The sequence below is a fragment of the Anomalospiza imberbis genome, chromosome 3 (genome assembly GCF_031753505.1).
Source record: "Anomalospiza imberbis isolate Cuckoo-Finch-1a 21T00152 chromosome 3, ASM3175350v1, whole genome shotgun sequence".
Lineage (NCBI taxonomy): Eukaryota > Metazoa > Chordata > Aves > Passeriformes > Viduidae > Anomalospiza > Anomalospiza imberbis.
In genome coordinates, this window is record NC_089683.1 from 102,114,565 (window position 1) to 102,138,166 (window position 23,602).

General features: G+C 45.0%; 1 protein-coding gene and 3 long non-coding RNA genes across 13 annotated transcripts in view; 2 read left to right on the plus strand and 2 right to left on the minus strand.

Annotated features, from left to right (window-relative positions):
* LOC137471635 (uncharacterized) overlaps window positions 1-8,762 on the plus strand; it is a 29,090-nt gene extending 20,328 nt beyond the window's left edge. For 4 of the 7 annotated variants that reach the window (XR_010997735.1, XR_010997736.1, XR_010997734.1 and 1 more), the window contains one exon: window positions 5,227-5,359. This is a non-coding gene — a long non-coding RNA (uncharacterized lncRNA). Of the gene's footprint in view, window positions 1-5,226; window positions 5,360-7,289; window positions 7,376-8,525 lie in introns of those variants that run through there. The other 3 variants (XR_010997733.1, XR_010997732.1, XR_010997737.1) reach the window with 3 other exon arrangements.
* Window positions 1-23,602, minus strand: part of BMP2 (bone morphogenetic protein 2) — a 260,500-nt gene that overhangs the window by 6,463 nt on the left and 230,435 nt on the right. The window contains exons 4-5 of one of the 3 annotated variants that reach the window (XM_068186102.1): window positions 6,436-6,565; window positions 5,407-5,522 (exon numbers count right to left, since the gene is read on the minus strand). In XM_068186102.1, the coding sequence (XP_068042203.1) occupies window positions 6,442-6,565 (124 nt within the window). In that variant the 3' untranslated portion in view covers window positions 5,407-5,522; window positions 6,436-6,441. Of the gene's footprint in view, window positions 1-5,406; window positions 5,523-6,136; window positions 6,566-23,602 lie in introns of those variants that run through there. The other 2 variants (XM_068186101.1, XR_010997731.1) reach the window with 2 other exon arrangements.
* LOC137471639 (uncharacterized) lies at window positions 10,825-13,060 on the minus strand. Its single transcript, XR_010997742.1, has 2 exons — window positions 12,930-13,060; window positions 10,825-11,321 (listed from the first exon to the last, which is right to left on the minus strand). It is a non-coding gene; the product is annotated as an uncharacterized lncRNA (long non-coding RNA).
* LOC137471636 (uncharacterized) lies at window positions 11,649-22,223 on the plus strand. Of its 2 annotated transcripts, XR_010997740.1 has the most exons (5): window positions 11,649-12,148; window positions 12,932-15,379; window positions 15,726-15,794; window positions 20,431-20,554; window positions 21,824-22,223. It is a non-coding gene; the product is annotated as an uncharacterized lncRNA (long non-coding RNA). The 2 variants fall into 2 exon arrangements; XR_010997739.1 differs by lacking the exon at window positions 20,431-20,554.

The window sequence follows — 23,602 nt, forward strand, 5'->3', positions numbered from 1 at the left end:
CCTGAAAGGCTCCTACATAGATATTTGTGCCTGGGATAAAACTACCACAGAAACTTCTGTGTTTCACTGGTTTTGCCATGCCTTTAATAGGAATATGTCAAGTGAATAGGAAGGAATGAGACCTTATTGTTAGAATAGTCTTGAGGTGGTGTAACTTCCCTTAAGAGGAGGGGGCAGTGTTCAGCTCTTCCCACTGCAGCTCAACAGCTGCCCCCCCAAACACATCAGGCTGCAGGCTAACACCTTAAATCAACAGTCCTGCAGGTGTGGGAGACAGGGGACCTTCAATTCTCAAAAGCAGTGGTTTTTCTTCCTCCAAAGCAGATTTTCCTCCAAAGCCCCAGGGAGATTTGTATCCTGAGATAGCATCCCTCTGTCAGGCATGGACAATGAGCTGCCAGCATCATCATTGCTCTTAGCTTTAATTTTCAGCACAAATAGCCCCAAACCCCGCTGGAGTGGGGGAAATATGAGACAGACACATTGCCTCTTAATGCAAAGCTAACTGTGTTTATTCCATTACTCAGTTCCCAATTACAAGCCTTATTTCACAGGAGCTTGGGATAGCTCTATAGTTTCAGAAACTTCATGGTAAAAGGGGAATTTTTTTAATACAGTGTTTTCCAGAAAGACTACCTTAAAAATTTAGTGCAATTCAAATCCTCTGCTTCCTTTAATGCTATTTTCAGGTTGTGTTTTTTTTTTCAAATTAGGTTTAGCAACATGCATGAGATGTTAGATTAAAGGGACAAGGCTTGCATTTTCTGTGTCTGTACAGAAATAGCTGTTCCCTGGGTGGGCCAGGTGAAGCTCAGCAGAGTTATAGTCCTTTGACTTCCCCAGCCTTCTGAGTAGGGGAGGCAGGGATGGGACTGGCTGCCTGCAGGAAAGTCTGGCCAAAAGCACTGGGCCACATCCTTTGTGGAGGTAAATCAACATTGTCTGGGTGGTGCTTCTGGAACCATGACTATTTTCATCAGGATCAGACCTTTTCCATATGGAGGAAGTGGTAAAGATCACAAAGGGAGAGAAATCTGTCCATACATGGCAACAATTGCAAGAATCTATGGGGTTTTCCTAGGTAGGTCTCAAGAATGAAAGTGTAGCTTTTTCCCTTTAAGGAGACTTGCTGAGCCAACAAGACAGCAAGCCCAGATGCCCAGAGGAAGAGAGGTGTTGCTGTGAAGACACAGCCCCAGAAGGCAAAATGTCTGGATTTTTTTTGCAGCTCTGCCACCAGCTTCCTGGATGACTGTGGCCAAGTGAACCAGGTCTGTTGTTCCAGCAGCCCCCGTGCCCTCTCTGCACAGGCACAAGTTTTGTGTTCACTCAGGGCTTTGCACAAAAGTCCAGCAAATGCAGAGCTGCAGAGAGCCACGTACTGCCCTGCTTTACCCAGGAGAATGGGATGAGTTAGTGAAGCCACTGGGTCCCTGACAGCAGGGATTGGATCCAGAAACAGGGGAGAGTGTCAGAGCAAAGTCAACCTTGCCCAGTGGCCCATTGCTGGCAGACGGTGCCCAAGGAAGAAAACAAAGTCAAGGTGAGCAGAGCTGGACTTCCAGAGTTGGGAGTGGTTTGTGTGAACTCAGCAACCCTCAAAGGATTTCTAAACCTGGGAGCATGAGTAGTCCAGGATGAGCTCTGAGGGCACCTTGGGATTTTTAGCTTCCTTGGAGCAGGACTCATTTCTGCAGCTCTACGTCAGACCTGGGTCGCACAGGGCTTTTGTAGCTACTGCAAAGAACAGCCTTCCCATGGCTGTGTCAGCTCTCACAAGGAAGTGATGCTGCCTGCCAGGGAATTGAGGCTAAATGCACTGGTGTTTCCTCATGCTTTGGAAGGGAAGAGAAGTCTGGAGAGAGTTACTGTTGTGGTGTACAAGAACTTTGCCCGTATAATGCCCTGTAATAACAGCTAGTCTTCCTTCAGGTCATTAAGTTATCTATTTTTTAGTACTCTTGCTCATGACAAATAGATCGTGAGTTTAGAGATGCCCTCCTTCTCTTTCCTGACTTGCTAAATATATTTGGGATGTTTTCTTTGTTTTTTATGGTGATGGATCCAAATATCCCTGTTTAAGTGTCATCTTCCAAATCTCTCCTCCAATGAGCCACGACTAGATAACCAACACATTTGTGCTCTGTCTTCATGTCTCAGTGGGAACTAAAGCATGAGGAAATATTCTGAAGGGCACTACAGATGATGAAACTGGTTTTAGAACAAGGAGATGTCTGTCTGCTCTCAGAGATAGTCTTGCATCTGCTTTGTCTGTGCCCCACAGTGAAGCTGCACCCTGGAAGCCACAGAGATGAGTTAGGGTAGGGGTGCCTTGTGGTGGGGTTCGTACATCCAGGCTCAGGATGGTGGGAATATGGCTACATTCCACCTGGAGATGGCTGCTGTCCAGCTGGCTGGGAAGGGGGCTGGATGCACAGGCAGCTGTTCGCCTCGGCCAGCATGGACATGCCCAAATTCTCCTCATGTGCTACTGGAGGGTACTCAGATGTTCCAGTGATGAGGGCAGTCTGAGAACCTGTTTAGACCAGAATATGGGTTTCAGTGGCAGTTTTCTGGCTGATTAATTGGGTGACTTTGTGCAAGTCTCAGCTTGCCATTGCCCTATCCAATAAATGGGAATAGCAGCATTTGTCTCCCTTTGTAAAACACTTTGAGGTCTACGGCTAATCCTCCTCCTTTTTCCCACCCATCATTATGGGACCAAGTGGAATCTTACAACACATTGAGTTTCTGTGGTCTGGCGTTTGCCAAGCATCTGAGAGTGACTCTTTGGCTTGAGTTTGCAACGTCTGTGAGTGCCACGTGACTTGTCATGGCAGCTCCTCGTTGAAACCAGGTCAGAGTGCTTGAGATGGAGAGAGGAGCTGAAGTGGGCATGAGGAGAATACAGCCACACACATCAGCAATCCATCAATAACCCACAGCACTTAGTGGTTCAAAGCTTTGCAAATACTTAAGAGTGGAAAACTCCAAACAAGAGAAGATTCCTCTTGACCACCACTGCTCTGTTACCCTGGTGAGCAGTAGGCAGAGCTGGAGAAAGATCTTCATTGGGCATGTGGAGATGTTCTCATAACATGATGTTCAACAGTTGGAATTCAAAGTGCTGTTGTGCACTACTGATATTTTAGGACACAGTTACTTCTTTCCCTGATTGTCCTTGGAATCATAGAATAGAATGGGTTGGATCATTTGGTTCCAAAAGCACCCCTGCCATAAGCAGGGATGTCACCCACTAGATCAGGTTGCTCAGGGCTCCATCCAACCAAACCTTGTCCAGGGATTTTCTCCTATGTTGGGATGCAAATCCATTCTTAAATCTCATCCCAGGCAGGTACCAACAGAATGTGCAACTGAAGTTATGCTGTTTCTTGCAATGGCATGAGAGAAAACCTAAATGATTGCAAGTAAGCCTTGAAGAAGGGGGTGAATAGCTAAGAAATCAGGTTGCTGATGCACAGAGATCTTCCCAAAGAACATTGCAAGTCTGGAGGAGCCTTGAAGAGCCAGGAAACCAGCAGAGATCGGTATCAGGTGGCAATGAGCTTACAGGAGAGACACTTGAAGAGAGGCTTGATCACAATCTCCAAGTACTTACAAGAGGAAGGGAAATGAGGTAGATGTATCCAGACATCTTCTGGCTGAAACTTGAAGCTGACCGGTTTTTACTTTTTGGTGGTGGGGAACAGGAGCAGTAGCTTCCTGCAGAGTAACGCCCCAAGGCTCCTATAGTCCCTGAGTGGCTAGGGGCAAGTGTTTGAAAAAATAAGCTGTAGCTGTAAGAGGAATGAGCTGGAGGTCTGTGGTGACCTTTGCCATGTACAGGAGCAGATTAGGGGATCCTTCTGAGTCCTGTAGTTCAGGATCCAGTGATTTGGATTTCTTCTGCCACAGCAACATTAAAGCCAACTTCATCTTCTCGTCTCAAGTGCTGAGCCCCACCAGTGGGGGTAAAGCTTTTGAGAGGGAATAGTGCTTCAGGACTCAACTCCAAACACCATCAGTTATCTGGGCCAGCTTGAGCTGCCTCTTTTCTTTTCCTTTGCCTCCACTGTATCATTACAGGATGACAGCATCAGAATTACCTGGTGCTCTCATCTCTCCCTTAAATCAGAAAGAAACCCAAACAAACAAGTGACATACCAAGAGACCGTGAGTGCATATGAAAGGCTGCAATTTCCCAGAGCAGCACCCAGGGTCTGTCTGCTCCCCGGACCAGGGCTGTCAGGGCCTCAGCACCTGGCTGGGCTGGACCCAATGGCTCTGTGTTTCATGAGTCCTATCAGGTATCATCTGTCCATACACAAGCTGTGCTTTACTTATAAAGTAAATTGCATTACATGGGCTATAATGTACAATTTCAAAGCAGACCCACCTTAAAAACATTTTGTTTAATAAAATAACTTAATTAGAAGAGAGCTTCTGGCTGATGTGGTTGAGGCTGTGATAATTTTTCCTTCTCAAATCATTTTCTCTGCTTATTATACTTAATTATAGTGTAATTATGTATCCATCCTCTGGGCAAATTATGCAATCAGAAAATGTGAGTGGTTCATTTGCCACTGCTGTTGGGACCAGTGTTTACATCCCTAGTACAAAATATGAGCATAATTCCTATTATTTATAATGTTACATATATACATACATATAAAAGAAGTTTCACACAGGATGAAGAATTGGTGTAAATATTTTATTGGCACTCATTTTTGCATCATCCACTCAATTCGTTTGTGGCCTACTAATAATGGAGACACCCAAACTCAGGTAAGTAAAATCTTTACCATGAATTTTCTCAAACACAAATACACGGCTGAGGAATGTGGAAGTTGCGCAGCTGAGCTTTAATTTTGGTAGGAGCGTTATTATTACTTTTAAGAGCTGGTTTTGCATTTCACTTCCTAATATTCCAGGATTTAACACAGCAAGAGGGTTCAGACTAACCTATTTTTAGCCATGTGCTTCATGAACTTTCTAACCATGGCAGCCCTGAGTTTAGCAGACTGAGTTGTTTGTTCTTCCTCTTGTTTCCCCTGATGAGAGTTGACAGATCATGTTTGAACATACCAAAATGTGAAGCCAAGTGTCCAAATCTTGAAAACCCTCCTGAGATGGATATTTTCTCCTTCTTTGGCCATCTCTCAGAGTTAATACAAACTAAATTCCCACTTGGCAATTTCAGCTTCTCTGTCTGTGCTTATTTTGCAGGATGAAGCCACTCTCACCAGCAGAGCAGATGGGGGAGGTGACACATCTACTGCCGAAGTTCAGCCCCCCATGTTTGTTACAGCTGGCAGAGGTGAGACATCCACCTCACCATCCCACCCAGAGAAGGAAAAAGGTGATTCCTGATCATCCTCACCAGCCCTCCAGCTGTCCCATGGCCTCAAACAGCCTTTCCCTCTCCCCACCCCCAAAATGCAACCACTGCCCCATTCCTCCCTCTCCCTGAGAGGAGAACTGTCAGTTGTGGTCTCTGAGGGAAAGGCACTGCCCCAGCTAGCCTGGAATAAAGCTACAGAGCGGAGAATCAAAGCCCAGATCCAGGCAGATACTTTGTGGTAACCTAAGATGCCATGAACATCTGGGGAGGTTTTTCAAAGGAGCCAGCGAATGCTCCTGGGTAAGGGCTGTTGCTCCCTCCTGACCCACTGACCTGCTGGGGAGCTGCATTCACACCCACACAGGGGGCCAAACCAGCCCAAACAGGGTGCAAATATCCACTGCTCCCAGTGCTGCCTGGAGCAGCAGATGGGACACAGCACATGGGATGCCACATGCCAAGAGCCCCAAGCCTGGAGCAGCAGCAGCTCCATGGGGAGCTGAGGGACCACAAGAGCAGGCACTGACTCAGTCCATGGCAAGGAGGCATCTCCCAGTGCGGGATGAGATGGAGCAGCAGCTACGTAAGGTGTTTTTGTTTTTTCCTGATGTTATCCCCATTTTCCCAGGTCCCAGGTTCAGACAACCATCTGCCACGCACTTTGGCCAGACACCGAGACACTAACCATGAGCTGGCATTGCTGCCATGAGCAAAGGGACAATGCCATGGAGTGCCTGGGCTGTGCCAGCCTCTTCCCACAGGGATTTTGCACGGGCTCAGGTAGGCTGAGACTGGGTAAAAGATGCTATGGTTCTGGCCCCCTCCCAGAGAAGGATTTGTTCATTATAGTCTCACTTGCTTGTGGGGTGTGGCCTGAAAGGGAGTGTTGGAATATTTGTAGGGGGTTTTCCACATTTTGTTATGAAACCCTTGGGTTTTTCATGCCTTGAATTTGGAAGCACATACCTTAGCAAGCAATTTTACAGGTGCTTGGCTCTAAGGTGATGCTTTCCACCTGTTGGTTTGTAAATGCTGTGGAATGAGGGGTGTATTTAACTATTTCTGGGCAATGGGGAAGCTGTAGTGCAGTTTACCTGAGGTCAGGCAGAACTCTGAAGGAAGGGCTTGAAACAGGAGTCAGACTGTGAAATCCCCAGCTGCCAGACACAAGTGGGGCTCCTCCATCCTTTCTGTCTTTTCCTGGTTTTGTTTCCCCTTGTATTCCTAGGGGGGAAAATGAAAGAGGGGGAAATAAAATGCAGATTATAAACTCCAGCATCTGTGTTAGGGGAATCTGCAACCAAATGCAAGTGGATGAATTTGATCCAGTACTGGCCACTGATTCTTAAGGAACTTCTTGTCTCAGAGGGAACTGGTTCAGAAACCAGCCAGGAGCTGAGATCCCAGAGCTGTGAGTGAGGACAAGGGCCACCCTTCCTAACTGAGGTTTGATCAGTTGAATTTCAGTTATTGGGAAGCCATAAGGGAAGCCTGGCCTATTTTTATATCTTGGAGCCGCCCTGGAAGCCTCAGCCCCAGAAATGCGTTCCAGCACATGCTGAGCCTCACACAGTGTCCAGGGGAGCATTACACCCATATCTGAGCTGTCGTGAGCTAAAGCCAGCAGAAGTAGCTTTCCATTCACACCTTCTGTTTTCATGTCAGCATGCCATAATGACATGAGGCAGCAGATGGATGCAGACCAGGAAGAATATTTGGACATATTAGGCAATGGGGATTGGTCCATTCAGCTCACACATCTCCAGCTGAGAGATTACAAGGCTGCAAAGGTCCAAACTGAAAGCTTCTCCTAAACAGAAGCAAAATGGGCTTTGCTGAGGTTTACTGAACATTTTATTTAAACCACCAGCTCCTGTCCCAGTCTGCATAACCCCACACACTGCCCTTTAAATTGCTAACAGAGTGACCCCATTTTCATTGGGTTCAGAGTCTTTCTCAGAGTTTCCCCCCTTCCCCTCTGGGGAAGTGCTGAACAGCAGACATCCAACTAAAATACTGTGTCAACAGATAAAGGTAAAACACTTCTCAGTCAGCTATGGGGTGTGTTTCCCAAAAGCTCTAGTATCTCTGGTCCTCTCTACTTTGTCTGTGAAACTATTGCTTTGCCTAATAGAAGGGAACAATGCTCGACCATCTGGTAGCAACACCACCATAACTTAGGTTGCTTGACTCACTCTTCCATCAGCAACAGGAACAGAACTTCCTTCTTGTTTCCCTTGATCTCTCAGACCTGTGCTAGAAAGACAAAGCCAGAAGGAGCCGTGGGGGAGTGAACTGCACCCTGAACTGGGTTTTTGAGTTTTGAGGGACATCTCTGATTGTGAGTGAGATTCCTTCACAACTAGGACATTTCCCAATTCTGTGTGAGCACGGGGATGAAGAACTCCGTAACCCCAGTTGGGAGAAGACACTGGGTATCATCCTATGTGCAAATGCCACTTTCACCTCCAGCAAAGCCTGGGGACTGGGATCACATCACCTGGGCATCATGCCTGGGGAATCACCACTGAGGTCAATGTCACCAAACAGCACTACACGCGCACATCCAACATGATTGTGAGGGAGGTGCTGAGCTTACTCAGGTCCAGCGTGGAGAGACCTCTATCACCCCTGAGGGACTCCTCATCCCAGGGACCAAGCCACTTCTTCATCCCCATTGCTTGTTCTCTTAGAAACCTTAACCAGGGAAACTACTATTTGCTGCCATTCCTCTATATAAAGAGGAATATCCAGACTGGTACTCCTGTTTATCCACTCTTGGTGAGCATAGTCAGACAGTGAAGGCCTGCATGCTGGAGTTTATGGCTTAAATCAGTGGGATTATTCATGAGTTGAGAGATAACCATATGCTTTTATGCTTGGCTGGAGTGGCGTCTCAAGCTGACAGCTGGGAGTCAAAAGCTCTGAGTCACCGGGTCCCTCCTCTCTCCTTCCTGTGGGACCAGTCTGCCCGTGTCTGCTTCCCTGCCTGCCACATAAGGAGGACGGCAATCACTTTTATCTGATACTTGCTTTCAAATGGCCCTAAAGGCCTCTTCTGGCCTGATGAAAATTCAGTAGAAGCTGGACTAACGTGGAAAGATGGGAGGATATTTAACTAATGAAAGCACTGGGGCTTGGGAAGGCAATTACATCCTTTCTTCCTCCTGACATTCCCACACAGGCTACTGGTGATTGCTGCAAAATCGTCTACAGGCAGAGAGGAGTGGGAGGCCATGGAAAGGGTGAAACAAGGCCCTCTGAGCTTGGGGGAGGCTCTGTGGCATGGTGGTTGGGGTGACCAGCACAGCAGGTTCCCAGCAGTAGTTACACCTTAAAGAGGCTCATTTCAACTAAAAACTTGATCCTGCAAGCCTCTGCTTCACCTATATATTTTGTAAAACAAAAACAGGCACAAAAACTAGAGACAGAGATACATAGGCCAAATGCATGTATTTTATGCCCCAATTTCCAGAAAGTCCCCAGAGGGGTTTCCACCTTTATCATGTACCTCTCTAAATAAAAGATGATTTTAAATATAGACCCCCATCCCTTGTCCTGCAGTTCCTGTGCAGTGTTGGTCAGTACTGCAGGGGGTCTTCCTCCCTGTGGACCTGTGCAGGACCCACTCAGTGCTGAGTTTTAGGAGAGACAAGCAGTGTGAGCTGCCCAGGGTGCAAAGGGCTGACTGGATTGAGGGCTGATGGTGCCTTTCCCTGGTCCAGTTGTCCTCTTGCCACCATTCCTGGGAGGTGAAGTTGTTCCTGCAGCCCTGCTTCAGTGCACCCCTGTTTTTGGGGGAAGCTGCCTTTGACATATGCCTGTAAGATGGGCTGTTCTGCACCTCCCTGTTGGTTAGCAAGTCAAATAGAAGAGTGTGAGAAACCCTGCATAGCTACAGCTGCTGTGCCCAGGAGAGAGTGCAGGCAGAGGAGCTGTGGGCATCTTTCCAGCTGCTCCAGCATCAGTAAATACAATTGCTCTCACTTTCCATTGATAGACATCAAAAAGCAATCAAAAATCAAGCTCTTCAAATTGATAGGTCTCCTGAATTTGAAACATTTTTCATTATTTGGCTGGTATCACTGCCTAGATTAGATTATTTTTTTAAAGAGAAGATTAAAATAAACAGTATTTACGGTTTAATTATTTGAATGACTAAGAAGCTACAGCTTTATTTTTACTTCACAGAGGACTAGGAGATGTTTTTAATGATATGTTTTACTCACATAGGACCTTTCATCCAAGAATCTCACACTGCTTTTCAAATAATTAATTAATCCTTATACTTCTCCATGAGACAGTTATTATCTCTGATGTTACTGATGGGTAAGCAAAGGCACAAAGACGTCAAGGCACAAACTGTTTTCCAAATATTAATTAACTAATTCTCTCAGCACTCTGTGAAACTATCTCTGCCACTACCACTGGGTAAACTAAGGCACAAATCTACGAGTAACTCACCCGAGGCCATGCAGGTGAGTCAGGAGCAGGACTGAGAATAGCAATGAGCGGTCTCTGAGCTCATCGTTCCAGCAAGTCCTACCCCGTATTCCTGACAATGGGCAGCACGTTCCCTGGTGTGAAGCACAGCTGAAACTAGCTGCTTTATGAAAATATCTCCTCTGGTCTGTCTCCATCCATTGGAGATCATGTTTGCCCACATCAATCTGCAGTTTCTTTTGAACTTGTTGTGGCTGGTGGAAGCCAGAGTAACCATGAGGAGCAATGTTTGGTTTAAAGGTCCTGGGCAGCTCTGAGATGCTCTGAGTTGGTGGTGGGGGTGCCCAGCAGCACGCAGTACTTCTAGAGCTCATCCCTGTGCCAGCCTGTGTGCCATCCTTGGGCCAGCACAGCCTCGGGCTCAGCCAGGCACGGGGTGCCACGTGCAGGGCCCCAGGTGTAATAAGCTGAGCTGCTGAACCTGTGTGTGTCCTGTCCCATTCACCCACCTCCTCCTTTGGAACATGGGAGTGAGGTAACTGTAAGGGTCTGTGCAAGGGACTGTGGAGGAACTCAGCAGCCAAAACCACCTTATCCCTTGCACAGTCCATCAGCTCAGGCTTGGTGTGTGTTTATCCCATGGAGCAAGAGCTTTCTGTGCTCCCCAGGAGGAAGAGGAAAAGGCAGGAAGATGGAGGCACTCTGTGCCCCCAGGAAGGGTCCAGATGTAGGATTCTCTGCACAAGCACCTGAAGCCTCACCACAAGCACATCCCAGCTGAGCTATTTTAAACATGGGCTTGGCCCTGTCAAATGCAGTCTCATTTCCACATGAAAGAGCTGGAGAAATATGAAGCCAGCTCATCTGTATTGATAAAAATTTGGCATTACTTTCCCAGTTACCTAAGCTTTCTGTGTACTTTAACCACAATGCAAGAACCTGGAAGATGGGTGCATCTCAGCTGTCATTCTGGGGGTGGGGTTTTTAGGTTTTTTTTTTTTTTTTTTTTTTTGGTTGACTGTCCCTTTTCTTCCCCTAAGTTTCCTTTGTCCAGTTCCACTCTGCTGGAGTCTGATTGCTCTCTCCCCTCGCCAATTTGGATGCCTCACTCTTCGTGCTCCAGCTCTGATGCAAGCACTTGGGTGCCGAGTTTGCCAAAGCTGGCACGAGCACCCCGTGCCCGTCTAGACACAGTCTAACTGTGGCACTAATGCCAGGCTTCCACAGGCTGAGCTCGGTGTTCGTCAGAGCTCTGCCCATGGTCAGCACTTTGATCTTTATCCTTGAAAACCACAGCCATTGACAAAGGTAAAATGAATTTCTGACTTTGAAAGACTTTGATGGCATTCCCCTGTTTTGGTTTGCATTTTGTTGTTGTTGTTTTTTTTTTTTTTCTTTTTTTTCTCTTCCAGCTGAACTTCATCATAAAGCTTCTGATTACAGCTGCAGCTTCAGGACCAGAGAGAGAGGTCATGCTGTCTTGCTTTTTGCTGGTTTAAAATCTGAAGGGGAAACCCTGGGACACTTCTGAGACAGTCTGCCAGTGAGTGAAATGTAAACCGTAATGGGAATCGGAGATAGAGGCCCCTCAGGATCTGGTCTTGTACCTTCTTTAAAAAAACAAACCAAAACAAAACAATCCTGAATAAGGCCAAGTGTCAAGAGCAGAAGAGAATGAGAACTATTTGGTGTTAGATTTCTAGCTGGAAATCTGCAGCCTGCCAAGCACTGCTATTTGCCTTCATGTAGCACTGGCTGAGCTGAGGCAAGGGCCTTCTATCAGATATTGTACAGAAATGCTGTAAGAGTGCCCTGCCTGGAGGTGCTCATCATGACATAAATATGGTGAGCAAATCCAGTGTTGCTGCTCCATCTCAGTGGGAAGGATCACAAAAGGCACCTGAATTCACTGAAGGGCTCCAGGTGCCTTCATGGCAGTGATCCCATCAAAGTTGTCAAAGATGACAAAGAAGGCATCTCTGCTGGGAAGCTGTTGGCTCCAAACGTGGTGGCTGTGCCGTCACACAAAGCTGGACATGGTGCCTTGTGTGGGCAACCATTTCTGACACTTTTCCCTGCTCTGAGTTGCAAGGTTTGGCTTGCTGAGGGGAAGTACTGCACATCCCTGAGCATCTCTCTCTGCTAGATAAAAAGTCAGCAGCTTTGAGCCAGACTTTTCTCTTTGTAAGGTTATAAAAGCCAATTGTGAGATGTCTTATCCCTTTGAATTTACTGGAGGAAGCACCTTACATGAGGGGCCTTCAGCAAGGAACTTCCACCAACCTGGATGAATTTCAGTGGAAGCAAAGGAAGGGGGTCCTTCCACTGGGCCTGGATTGAGAGAAGGGATTGAAAGAACTGAAAGTTAATACCATGGACAGTGCAAAAGGGGGAGGCTTTAATCAAGGGAGAGGGACAGTGTTTATTTGCATATCTGTAAAAATCTTCCAGGACTGGGAGTGAAATCCAGGTTTGCTGAGGTCAGCGGGATTTTTGCCACAGATGGTCAGGTGGGCCCCACTCTCTCCCTAAACACCTGCATGGAAAAGTCCAGAGACCTTGTGTGATGCCAGTGACTGGAAGCACCAACAGGGAAGGTCAATCCCAAGGCCAGAACATCCCAGAGCAGATTTTGGGGTGTCCAGCTCCTGGTGAGAAAAGCCCATTTGCCAAAATGCACTTTGTTAAACAAACAAGTGAAAAACAGCTCTGCCTTCAAGGTGACTGGCTCCCAGCTGGAGCTGGCTGAAAACTTTCCTCTTGTCATATATAAATATCACATATACACATAGTTGGCAAGGAAAAACCTTATCTAGGTGGTATGTCTGTTTGCGATAGAAGAATGTTTACATTTTATGTGTATAAACTCACATAGATATATATTCCTAATAGCTAAAAAAATTTTCTTTTCCTGAACACTTCACCAGTTGATTCACAGATTCCAAATAGTGAGACAATATATTAAATAGAAATGTTGACAGTTTCCCATGGAGAGTTTTCTGCAGCCTTGAAGAAGCTCTACTCAACATTTGTTTTGAGATTTAAAGGAATTCGACTAACATTTTGTTGTTGCCCATTGCTGAGTACTCTGAGTTGAGCTGGGACTGGAGGAGCACTGGATGAGTAAAGCTCTTCTCTTATTTACAGCCTTGTCGAAACAATGAAGTAGCAGGAATCTCCTTGGAGAGCAATGGATCACAGCACTTGTCAAGATCATTTCCAAATCAAAGATGACTTCCAAGGAGCAGCAAGGGTATAATTTTGGAGCCAGTCAAGCCAATGGCAAAAATCCCAATTTCTGCACAGAATTCTTAATGGAGCCTCTGAAATTTTGGAGCTTCATGTATTATATATTATATACTATATATTATATTGTGGCTAAAAGGTCCTGCCCAAATTCGGCATCTGTGAGCCTTACAGAAGTATGACTCTAAAAAGGAGTGATGAAAAATATCAGCCTAGTTTAAAAACAAATACCACATTTATAATGAGGCCAAAGGGAGAATGAAGAATTCAGTACTTTATACTGACACCTGCCACTTGCAAAATATCTCCACCACTAGAAACAAATATCTGGGAGAGTTTGGAAAAGTTTGGTCATTCATTTGTTCCTCCTTTGTTTCCATTTCAATCACTGGTCCATCTGTCCAATGACAGCACTGACATTGCTCAATGTCACGAAGCAAATCTGCTGGAGTTGCTCCATGTGCTGATCCCAGGTGAGAAGGCAACAGGAACAGCTATAATTCTTACCAAAACAAAACAAGGCAAAAGAATATTTGCTAATGTTTTTGGATATAGTTGTTAGGTCCCAGGCACAAAGATTAGTCAGAGTACCCATAAATATCACTGTCACTGAAACTCTGATTTCCAAGTTCTTTGCTCCCAATGCTCGCCGACTTTGAAAACCCAGCTGAGCTCTGGCTGCTGCACTGGGAAAACCTTCTGGGATTTGCCCAGTTCTTGGTCCCCACCAGACCATTTCAGGAGGGGAAGCAAGAGGCACATCCATGTGGTGCATCTCCAGTAGGAAAGTGCCCCCATTGTAAATCCTGCAGGTGACCCCTTGAGTTCCATTCCTGATGGCATCCAGTGGCATCATTCAGAAGGGATCAGCCCCAGGGTGACAGAGTAGATGTGGAGCCTGGCAAAACACCCAGACCAAGTATCATAAGTGCTCAGGTTAGTTTTCTCTCTTCTCTGCACGTCTCTGCTGGGAACCAGAGTCCTGGTCCTAATAAATATGGCAGTTCTGACTGTCATTTAAGAAAATTCAGTTTCCTAGAGAAACCTCAGACAAAAGAACCAACCCAAGATATTTATCACTTCACACTACGTTAATGCAAACAAAAACATTGCACGCTGCAATAAATCCATTACAGAATCTTACCAGAACAAACTGATATTCCTATGAGGCCAATTTCAAGCTGGAAGGGTTTGAGTTGGTTTTTGCTATTAATATTCTTTTGTAATGGAGAAGGCATTTTTCAATTGAATGAGAAACTTTGCCTCCAAAAATGTCCAGTTTCATTGAAATATTTAGAGGTTTCAACAAGAAAAAACAAAGACCAGCAATTTGATGATTGCCTGAGTGAGAGATTTCTTCAGTGTTCTCTCTCTCCCCATCACCTCAAAAAAGTCAAAAAGTAAAATATTAACTGAAAGAACCAAATCCATCCATGTCAACGTTTTTCATGGGGGAGAGCCATAGTCCCTGGCTACCTCCATCATTTACTTTGCAATAATGATATGTTTATGTGTTAACCCCAAAATTAGCTTGGCCGAGCCAGGAATGCCCACAACGACTCTCTGAGGAACATATTTGTACCTGCAGAGCAGGACTGCGTGCAGTCACACACAGGCGTGGCCAGCCCAAGAGAGAGGGTCCCCTGGATTTGCAGAAGCAGAGCTCAGCAAAGCCTGGCTGAATGGCACCATTTAAGCCTCAAAGGAGTGCCCAAGTGCCAGCCAGCACAAGGAGATAAGGAGCACGCTGGAGAAGGGCACAAAGGTGGCACTGATGAGCAGCACTTGGCTTTGCTCCCACAGGGGTCACAGCTGGGTCCTCTATTAAATTTTTCTCAACACAGCAGTATTGAGAATTAAACCAAGTTACTCACTAGTATTTGACAGTCCTGGCATCAGCAAAGACAGTCAACGGCTCTGTTATTTTATAAGCTGGAGAATTTGGCTCTGAGGAGACAAAGGTCCAACAGAGCATGTGGGGAGTATCACTCCTGTAAGTAAAGAGGTGCCTTTGTCTCTCTGAAGGTGCATCCTCGGTTTAGCTACAAGAGCCTCCATCTGGAAATACCAGTGACTGATAAATATGTGTATATTCTAAATTTTTAAAAAATTATCTATTATACTAGAAGGAGAAACTATTTCCATTTCATTACCAGTATCCTTTTGGAGCTGAGGTTCCTGTGTGCACATGCAGCATTCAGGTTTGTCACACCAAATCATCAGTGTGGCAAAGCTGTTCCCAGTCATTGCTCTGTTTATTTTTGGTGTCCCATCCTATCAGCTCAAATTGAGTTGGGAAGAGGTAAAGCAAGGAGAACAGGCAGTTTTTAAGGTTGCACCAAGTAAAAGGTAAGAAAATATAATAAATTTTATTTCATGCCTTCTTGCCAATTGCTAGAAATGTGCAGTCCATATGAATGCATATAACAAGGAGGGAATGTTGGGAAAACCAATAAAGATTTTGTGGTCTTAACTATAATGAATGTAGTTTGATATAGAGTCTGTTTTTCACTGCATGGCAAAATGAATCATAAAATACTGGACCTTGAAACTCCTGCATTTTTTAACAATAGCCTGGGGACAGTTTACAGTGTAACGAATTGTAATTAACCCACCTTCAAAATCTTTTATGAGTATTTTGCCAATTAGCTTCGCATGCTTGCTAATGACTCATGGCCAGCGCATGTCTTTACAGAGCAGGGTTTGCAGCACACACCAGCCTGGGAAGGCAGCAGAGGGACACAGGATGGGGAGGGACATGCAGGTAAGACCCAACCAGTCCTAGCAACCTACATATCTGAGTACTCAAAGAGCCTTTGCTGTTCTCCCAGCCCCAAAATAACTGCAATAATGTATAGCGACGTCAAAAGGCTTTGGTTTCCGAAGGATTGCGAGGAATGCAGAGGGCACAAGTCCTGACATCTGTTGTTACTTAGTACTAACATATATAATGCTGCTAATTGCTGAGCCATCTTTGTTTTCCTTACTTAGCACTCGGGTTAGAATTATTTTATTTTTGTGGTTCATGGCTTCCTGCCACTTGCAACACAAAGTCCACTCTAAAGAAAATAAAACAACTACCAGGCTGCCTACTAACAGTGTGTGGAGGGCTGGGGCTGCCTCTTCCCTCTCTTCTGTTTTAGGTTGTGTTTTGGTTGTTTTTTGGTTTTTTTTGTTTTTTAGTTAAGGTAAGGAGAGCTGGGACCTGACCAGTGTCACAGTGAAAGGCCACATGGGCCAGTATCCCATCTCCTAGCATCCCACCTCCCAGCATAGCCAGGAGGTGATGCAGGCAATGCAGAATCAATCTCTCCCCTGCTGTACCCTCCTCGCTCCAGGCAATCCACGGTTTATGGACTTCCCGAGGTAGAGGCTGCCTCCAGACCAGTGTGTTTTAACAGCCACCCATGATCTATCCTCCTCAAATGTTTTTGATCCCTTTCTCAAGCCATTTATAACTTTTGGCCTCCACAACATCCTGTGGCAATGACTTCCACAATTTAATTATGCTTTGTATGAAAAAGTACTTCCTTCTGTTGGTTTAAACCTTCTTGTGTGACAGCACCACCAGATCCTTCTAATTCTTAGGAGAACCAGTGAACAGCCAGTTCCTATTTGCTTTTTTCTGTGTCAGTCATGATCTGACAGAGCTTTACTGAACCTCCTGCTTCTGTCACCCCTTTCCACCCTAAAGGCTCTTCATCTGCTTATTTTTCCATCTTTGTGGAAACTGTGCCCGTCTCTCCTCATCCTGAATGCTTTCCTTCCTGTGCTTTCCAGTTCGGCCCAACTCTTCTGGAGTTCCATGGCCAGAAAATTCTACCATGGAAATGCAGTTTCACTGAGGAGTGCTGTAATGATGTTTTCTAATTTGTTCCTGCCTCTTTGCCAGCTCATTGCTAACATGATTGTTGTCTCTTCTGATGGACTTTAAATTATATTTGCAGAGGCCTCCCAGCTCTCTTTGCTCAATGTTTTTAGGGCTCATCTGTGTGGAAGTACAGTGAGGGTGAGTGTTCTGCACGTGCTCTGCCTTTGTTGACACTGCCCTGCCTCAGCCATTTCACTGCCCAGCCACTCGGCATCGTGAACCTTTTCAGTTGTGCTTTGTGGCCACATTTGCATCATCTGCAAAATTTCTCTTCTCTCTGTTCATCCATTTTACCAGACTATTTATTATTTCTGAATATGTATGAACACTATCAAATTAGTATTTCAACAACAACTCAGTTCTAAGTAATACATGAAACCTCTCTCACACAAAGATGTGTGGCAAACACCAGCCAAGGCCTTGAGGGGACCCACCAGTGACCTCCAGTGACTGTGAAGGTTCAGAGATTTATACCCATCCTCCAAAAAGGAGTTTTTAACTCCTTATAGCTGCAGGAAAGAACTTTCTTTTGTCATCTCCTATCATGAAGCCTTGTTGCAGACAGTTTTTAGGCATTTGTGTTTATTGGCACATCTCTCTGATCTCCTCTGAGCATGTTACCAATATTGAGTGGGTAAGCAGGAGAAATCAGTGATAAGAAGGCCCATCTGGTGTGTCAAGTATTTCATTCCCCAGGCAGGGATATATAATTTGTCGGCTTATTGTTTTTAATAACTGAGTCTGTCCCTGTAGCTTGTGCAGACCATGGAACACAGGCTGGTAAGAAAGACTCTGCTGCAACAGTGCCTTTTGTTGCCAGATACAGAATCACTTCTGTTTACAGGTGAAATGCATACCTTTGGTACCGAATTCCTGAAGTTCACCAGCCAAACCCAGAGAATCTGTCCTGAATTCCCTATTGCAGGAGAGCTGAGAGGTGGGCTTGGCTTGGTGTGCCTGGAAGATGCCCATTGCTGCTCTCAGCTGCCCTCCTGTCATGCAATTCTCAGCTACACTGGAAGCGAGTTTTCCTGAGACTGCCCTGCTTGCACACTCTGGCTGAAGAGATTTTTCCCTTTGCTGTATCACGGTACAGATCCAGTTCTCCTGGAGGCTTAGCCCTCATGGCAGTGTGAAACCCCACAGGGCAGTTAGCATTGCCAGGCCATTTCCTTGTGTCACTAAATGTCACCTCTGCTCTCTTACCCCATGTCATTCTCACTTCCTCGTCAGTCTGCTGCCCCAGGGTTTGGCAGGAAGGGCCAAACCTGTGATAAACTTCACCTGAGACTCATCTTGTGCCTCATCCTTGAAAGCCCTGTGTCTGGAAAGCATCCCTGAGTGCTGTGACTCTGTCCTGGCTCTGTTGTGGTGGCATATGGAGTTATCAGGAGTTTCTAAGTGTTACCTCTCTGGGTGTTGCTCCATGCACCACTTTGCACCTGGAGAACCTGTTTGCTGGACATGCAGATAATCCACTGCAAAATTGTATCCCAAACATGACCCTGGTGCTTGCAGAGAGCCTCAGTGAAAGGGGAGCCGAGATTTACTTCAGGAATTGTACAGTTCTTGCTGTGACTCTTCAGAGTTGAGCACCATGTTTGGACCACAACTTTTTCCAAAGAAAAAATGCAATATCTGCATATTTCCAACCATGCTGATCCTGCTGTAGTGGCATCAATTGCAATCCCAAATCCTCAACCTGATTTTCCTCTTCTTAGTTCAGCGGGAGCTTTTCCTGTACTGTGCAGGACTGGACCATCTGTGTACATCCAGGTCATGGAAAAATATTATTTCTGTACTAAATGAGATCAGTGTGTCCCCAGTGTAGAGGGACTGCATTTAGAGTCCCAACCACTTCCATACACTTCCACTTTTCCTCACTGGGGCCTAATCCTGAATCAGGGAATAGTGGCATTAAATTCAGTCAGGGCAGGGTTATTATATATGTTATTTTAACTGATCTAACATGTAACAAAAATGTGTTATATCTCTTGTTTTTTTGTTTTTTTTAAGAGCAAAATAAAACATATGGTTATGTAATCAGTGGGAATCACTAGACACCTACACAAGAGAGCTGCAAGCATGGAAATACTCAGATACATATTTGAAGTAACAACACAGGTTTTTTGGGTGGGATTCTTTGCCCTGCTGTACTATGTCTGGACAAATAATTTGGATGTTGACCACTTAGGTAATGTAATCCAAAATCCTGTTGCCCATATTGCAAACAGAAGAGGAGGAGAGAACATTTCATTCCTGTCTCAGGCGGAGCAGAGCACAGCTGTGGTGTTTCATTGCAGGCAACACCACTGCTGTAACCCAGCAGAGCACTGGTGGGGGGTGTGAACTGAAATTATTGCTCTTCTGCCAAAGAGCTGAGGCAGAATGAGTTCTTTTTTACTTTTCTTTTTTCTTCTCATTGACTCCAAAGCATAAAAGCAATCAGTGTTCCTGCAGTGCAGTAGGAACTGCACATGTGACATCAGCACCCTACCATGCTGGAACTGTTATTTCTGTGCACAGAAAGGGAGGTCTAACGTGGCTGGGTGGGAAGTGATGGAGGTGTAGGCACTTCCAGACTGTCCAGCTGAATTTCTCCATTCTGATGCTGTGCCTTTCACCAGCTGCAGGACAGTGATCTCAGCACTGAAGCCAGTCCAGGTGTGCTGGAGATGGGATAATGCATCATTATCACACATCCTATCACAGAATCACTGAGGTTCATTCAAAAAGACCTCTGAGATCATTGAGTCAACTTTGATCACCACCCTGTCAACCAGACAGTGGCACCGAGTGCCATATTCAGTCATTTCTTGAACAATTCCAAGGAGTCTGACTCCACCACCTCCCTGGACAGCCCACCGCAAAGTTACCAACCTTGCCATGGAAGAAATTCCTCCTGATGTCCAGCCTGAACCTATCAAAACTCTCAGGACAGATCCAATTCCATCACTGATTAGCATCTCTTTTTTATCTTCTTTAGCACTTAGCCTCTAATACCTGGTGGAAATTTGAAAGGCTGGAAGTGTCTAACTGCACCCTTGAGTAAAATGCCATCCATTTTACAACAGACCAATTAATGCATTTGTCTGTAAATTCCACAGTGCCTCTTTGTTTAAATGCTTACTCCTTATTCAGGATTATTCACTAAAGTCTTTTATTCTTGACATCCCCCTCAGTTTAAAAAAGAACTTTTCTCCATGTTGACAAGCTGTACATGAAGCAGCTCCTCAGGCTGGGGCGGCTCAGTGGCTTCCCTTGGATCAGTAACGCTCAACTAAGGACAGGTTTTTTGGGAGGGTCTTTGTGGTTACCTGCATTCTTTTGGGCTAAGCATTCATTTCTTAGGCAGAAACATAATTTTTATATAATCTTTTTTTCCCTGAAAAACAGATTTTCTGATGTCCTTTCCAAACAGTAGCTGGGAACCTGGCTCTCGTTCCAGCCTAAGCCCATCTATGACATCTATTACCAGTCTTGCACCACTGCACTCCTTTGCCTAAAGAGTTTTTCTTTCATTCTTTAGACAGAGACACAGAGCTACATCACACTCTAAGTTATAGCACTACTGAGCGACCCAGGGACCTCTGCCAACTTGGAAACAAGATATGAACTAAAGAGTTTCTATTTTTGCATTACAATGGAAACAGGTGGGAAGGATGCGTGGAACTTATCAAGCCACATAAATACTTTTTTTTCATGTTAAAATTTGAATGGAATGAAAATTACAATCTTCCAGTGCTGCTGCAGAGCAACAATATTGAGTTTCTCCTTACTCAGCCTTTAGCAGTAAGGAACCAGGTGCAGTGGAGCAGGAGTTCTGGAATTTGCTTCCTAACCCCATCTAACTCTCTCCTAGGTCTGCCCTATTTTGAATTATTGTTCCACTTGGCACAGAGGACGTTGCTGGCTCTGGAGAGAAGAGTCAAGTCTTGCAATAGTTTTTTTATAGATTGCTAACTGGAGAATAAGAACAGGAATGAAGTGCTGGCTGGCAGAAATCAGTGGTTTTCCCTTTTCCTACCTGATTTATGGCAGTGAGCCTCTGCTCCCACACTGAGTTAGGTGCTTTGGCTCAGCTCAGGTATTTGCTGTGTGTCAGCATGAGCCAGTGTGTGGTGGAGAGACCAGAGCCACACCAAAGCTCTGCCTTTGGAACCAGACCTCTCCCACCCCCTTCCTACCTCCACAGCAGAACAAAACCTGAGGGAAGTGCCCCAGCTGAGATGGAGCATGTTTCTAGGAGGACTTACTAAAGTAAAACCCACATCCAAAATAATTTTTGAAATTATGACGTAGTATAAATGAGACAGACTTTACCAAAACACTTGGTTGTCCATTGCCCAGGGGTAGGAGCAGCTGCAGCACTGGTTGGACAAATAAGTAACCAAATGGATGGACAGACAATCTAACAGACTCCTGACTGCCTTCACTTACCCTTAATTAACAGTTTCCAGTAAATAGCCCTGGCTTTGTCATTATTTTAGAGCAGGAAGTTATTGATCCAGTACTGCAAATGTTGCTATCAGCCGAGCCACAGATGTAATCCATGTCAAATCCTACTGGAATCAAATGGATTTGTCAAACTGCATCTGTCTAGCTCAGCAAAGAGCCTGTGACTACGACCATGAGCTTTTCCAGTAAAACGTCCTGCATAGCCCATTCCATGGGAATATGCAGCATCTGCAGTGCTCTGTGCCACAGGCACCAGGGCAGCCTGCTACTGGCAGTAAGCTTCAGGTCTAAATGAGCTTAAAAGGGGGTTCTAACACTTCTTCTGTTATCAACCTGCATTTTTAATTGGAACTAAGAACAGCTTTCTGTTATGTTAAGGTTTGGAGGGTTAGCCAGTAATAGACATATGTATTTAAAGTTTTTTACCATTTTTTACTTACTGGCTGTTTCTTGGTTTGCAACAGAATCTGGAATCCAAAGGGCACAGTATTTGCAAAAGCTCTATGGCTTCAAGGTCTTTGAACTCCCCGACATCAGGAGATGAAAAGCTCCCAAGACAGGCTGTTCTCCTGAGGCTCTCAGCCCAATTTCCAGGAACTGGGGCAGGTCGAGTGCATTCAGGGGGATGGATTTTCCTCCAGTGGGAGGAAATATTCAGGTACAATTCAACTGTGCAACCAAACCATTGACATTTGCCTGTCACTTGTCTAGACACATGTTTCAAAAGGGAATAAAATAAAAGGAAGAAAAATACCCTGTCTGGGAATTCTTACCCAGTTACTTGCACAGCCCAAGAGCTGGGTAATTCTCCTCAACTGGATAAACATCAGAGGCAGTCTGAGAGCAATTTGGCTCCAGAACAAATATTGTTACTGAATTCTTTGCACCTGCAATGGCCAGGGAAATGATAATACATCCTCTCCATGTTTTCCTGTGCCAGGCTTTGGAAAGCAGCTGGGAAGCATGTCCCATCTGCCACAGCACAGAGGTCTGTGTGGGCAGGGCTTCAAGTGAGACCCTGCTGGAATGATCACATCCCAAAGGGAAGTAGGGGTGTCAGCCTCTTGAGGACGAGTTGCTGGTGGCCTCCTTGAGGGATTCAAGGACTAAGCAATTGGGAAGAAGAAATGAGCTGTGGGTGATTGTCTTGCCTGGTACCACCTCAGGCACGTGAACACAGTAATGGCTGATGCCCCTGTGAGAGCATAAATTTGAGTTCATCAGCACCACAGCTGCTCAGCTAACAGGGCCTAAAGACAGATAAAAATAGAGGGTAAATTGTATTTTAAAGTGTTTCTGCTGTAAAAGAACTTTTTCCCTGAATGAATCCTCTCTAGAAATGGATTTGTCTAATAAAGAGATCTTGTGTCTCACTGGGAATTTAATTCAGTCCCGAGTCACAAGTTACTGGGTTTATGCTACTCTTTGAGGATATTTGACTGTGTTTCCCTTAATTTTTAGTAAATTTAGTGAAGTTGCTGTGGTTCTGTGTTGTATTGAGAACTTTTCAAGTTATTTGCATTTATCAAAAGCACAGAAAAAATGGGCAAACTCTGTGTTCCACTGGAATGGTTTGTCCACAGTATATAAACTGTTGCATCCCAATTTGCCACCCTGCATTGCACTAGCCATAGAATTCAGTCATTTAGTCCTGTACAAACCCCAATAATTTGCCTCTTAAATCTATAATAAATATAATAAATATATAATAAGATGCATTTATTTATTACATAAAGCACATGTGGTGCAACAGGCTGGTGTTGAGGTGGCTTTGCTCACTCACAGCCCCAAATTCTTGCACAGTAGCAACAAGGGTAGGAAGTTTTATACTGTGAGAAACTCATTGCCTTAGGAGGGCATTTTTGAATTTTGTTTTTAAATTATACCTACAAACACTTGCACAGGGTCCTTGTTTTTAGTCATCTCAATATTCTCAATCTCTGTATCATCCGGCAGATTTAAGAAGAGGTGATGACAAAACAATTTGAGCTGAGAAAAAAATGGTGGGTAAAGAGGAGAAAAGATGTGAAGACAGGGATCAGATTATTAGGAGAGAACAAAAAAAGGGACAACACAATTACAGAGCCTAAATTCAAAAGAATTATGCCCATTTCAGTTAGCTAAGTAGCTGTAGAGACTACCAACTATTCCTTATGATTCTTAAGCATATTAACAGATAATTATTCATATCTGTCCATGAAAATTAACCCTCACAAAAATGGAATTTAATCACTGCAAATTCA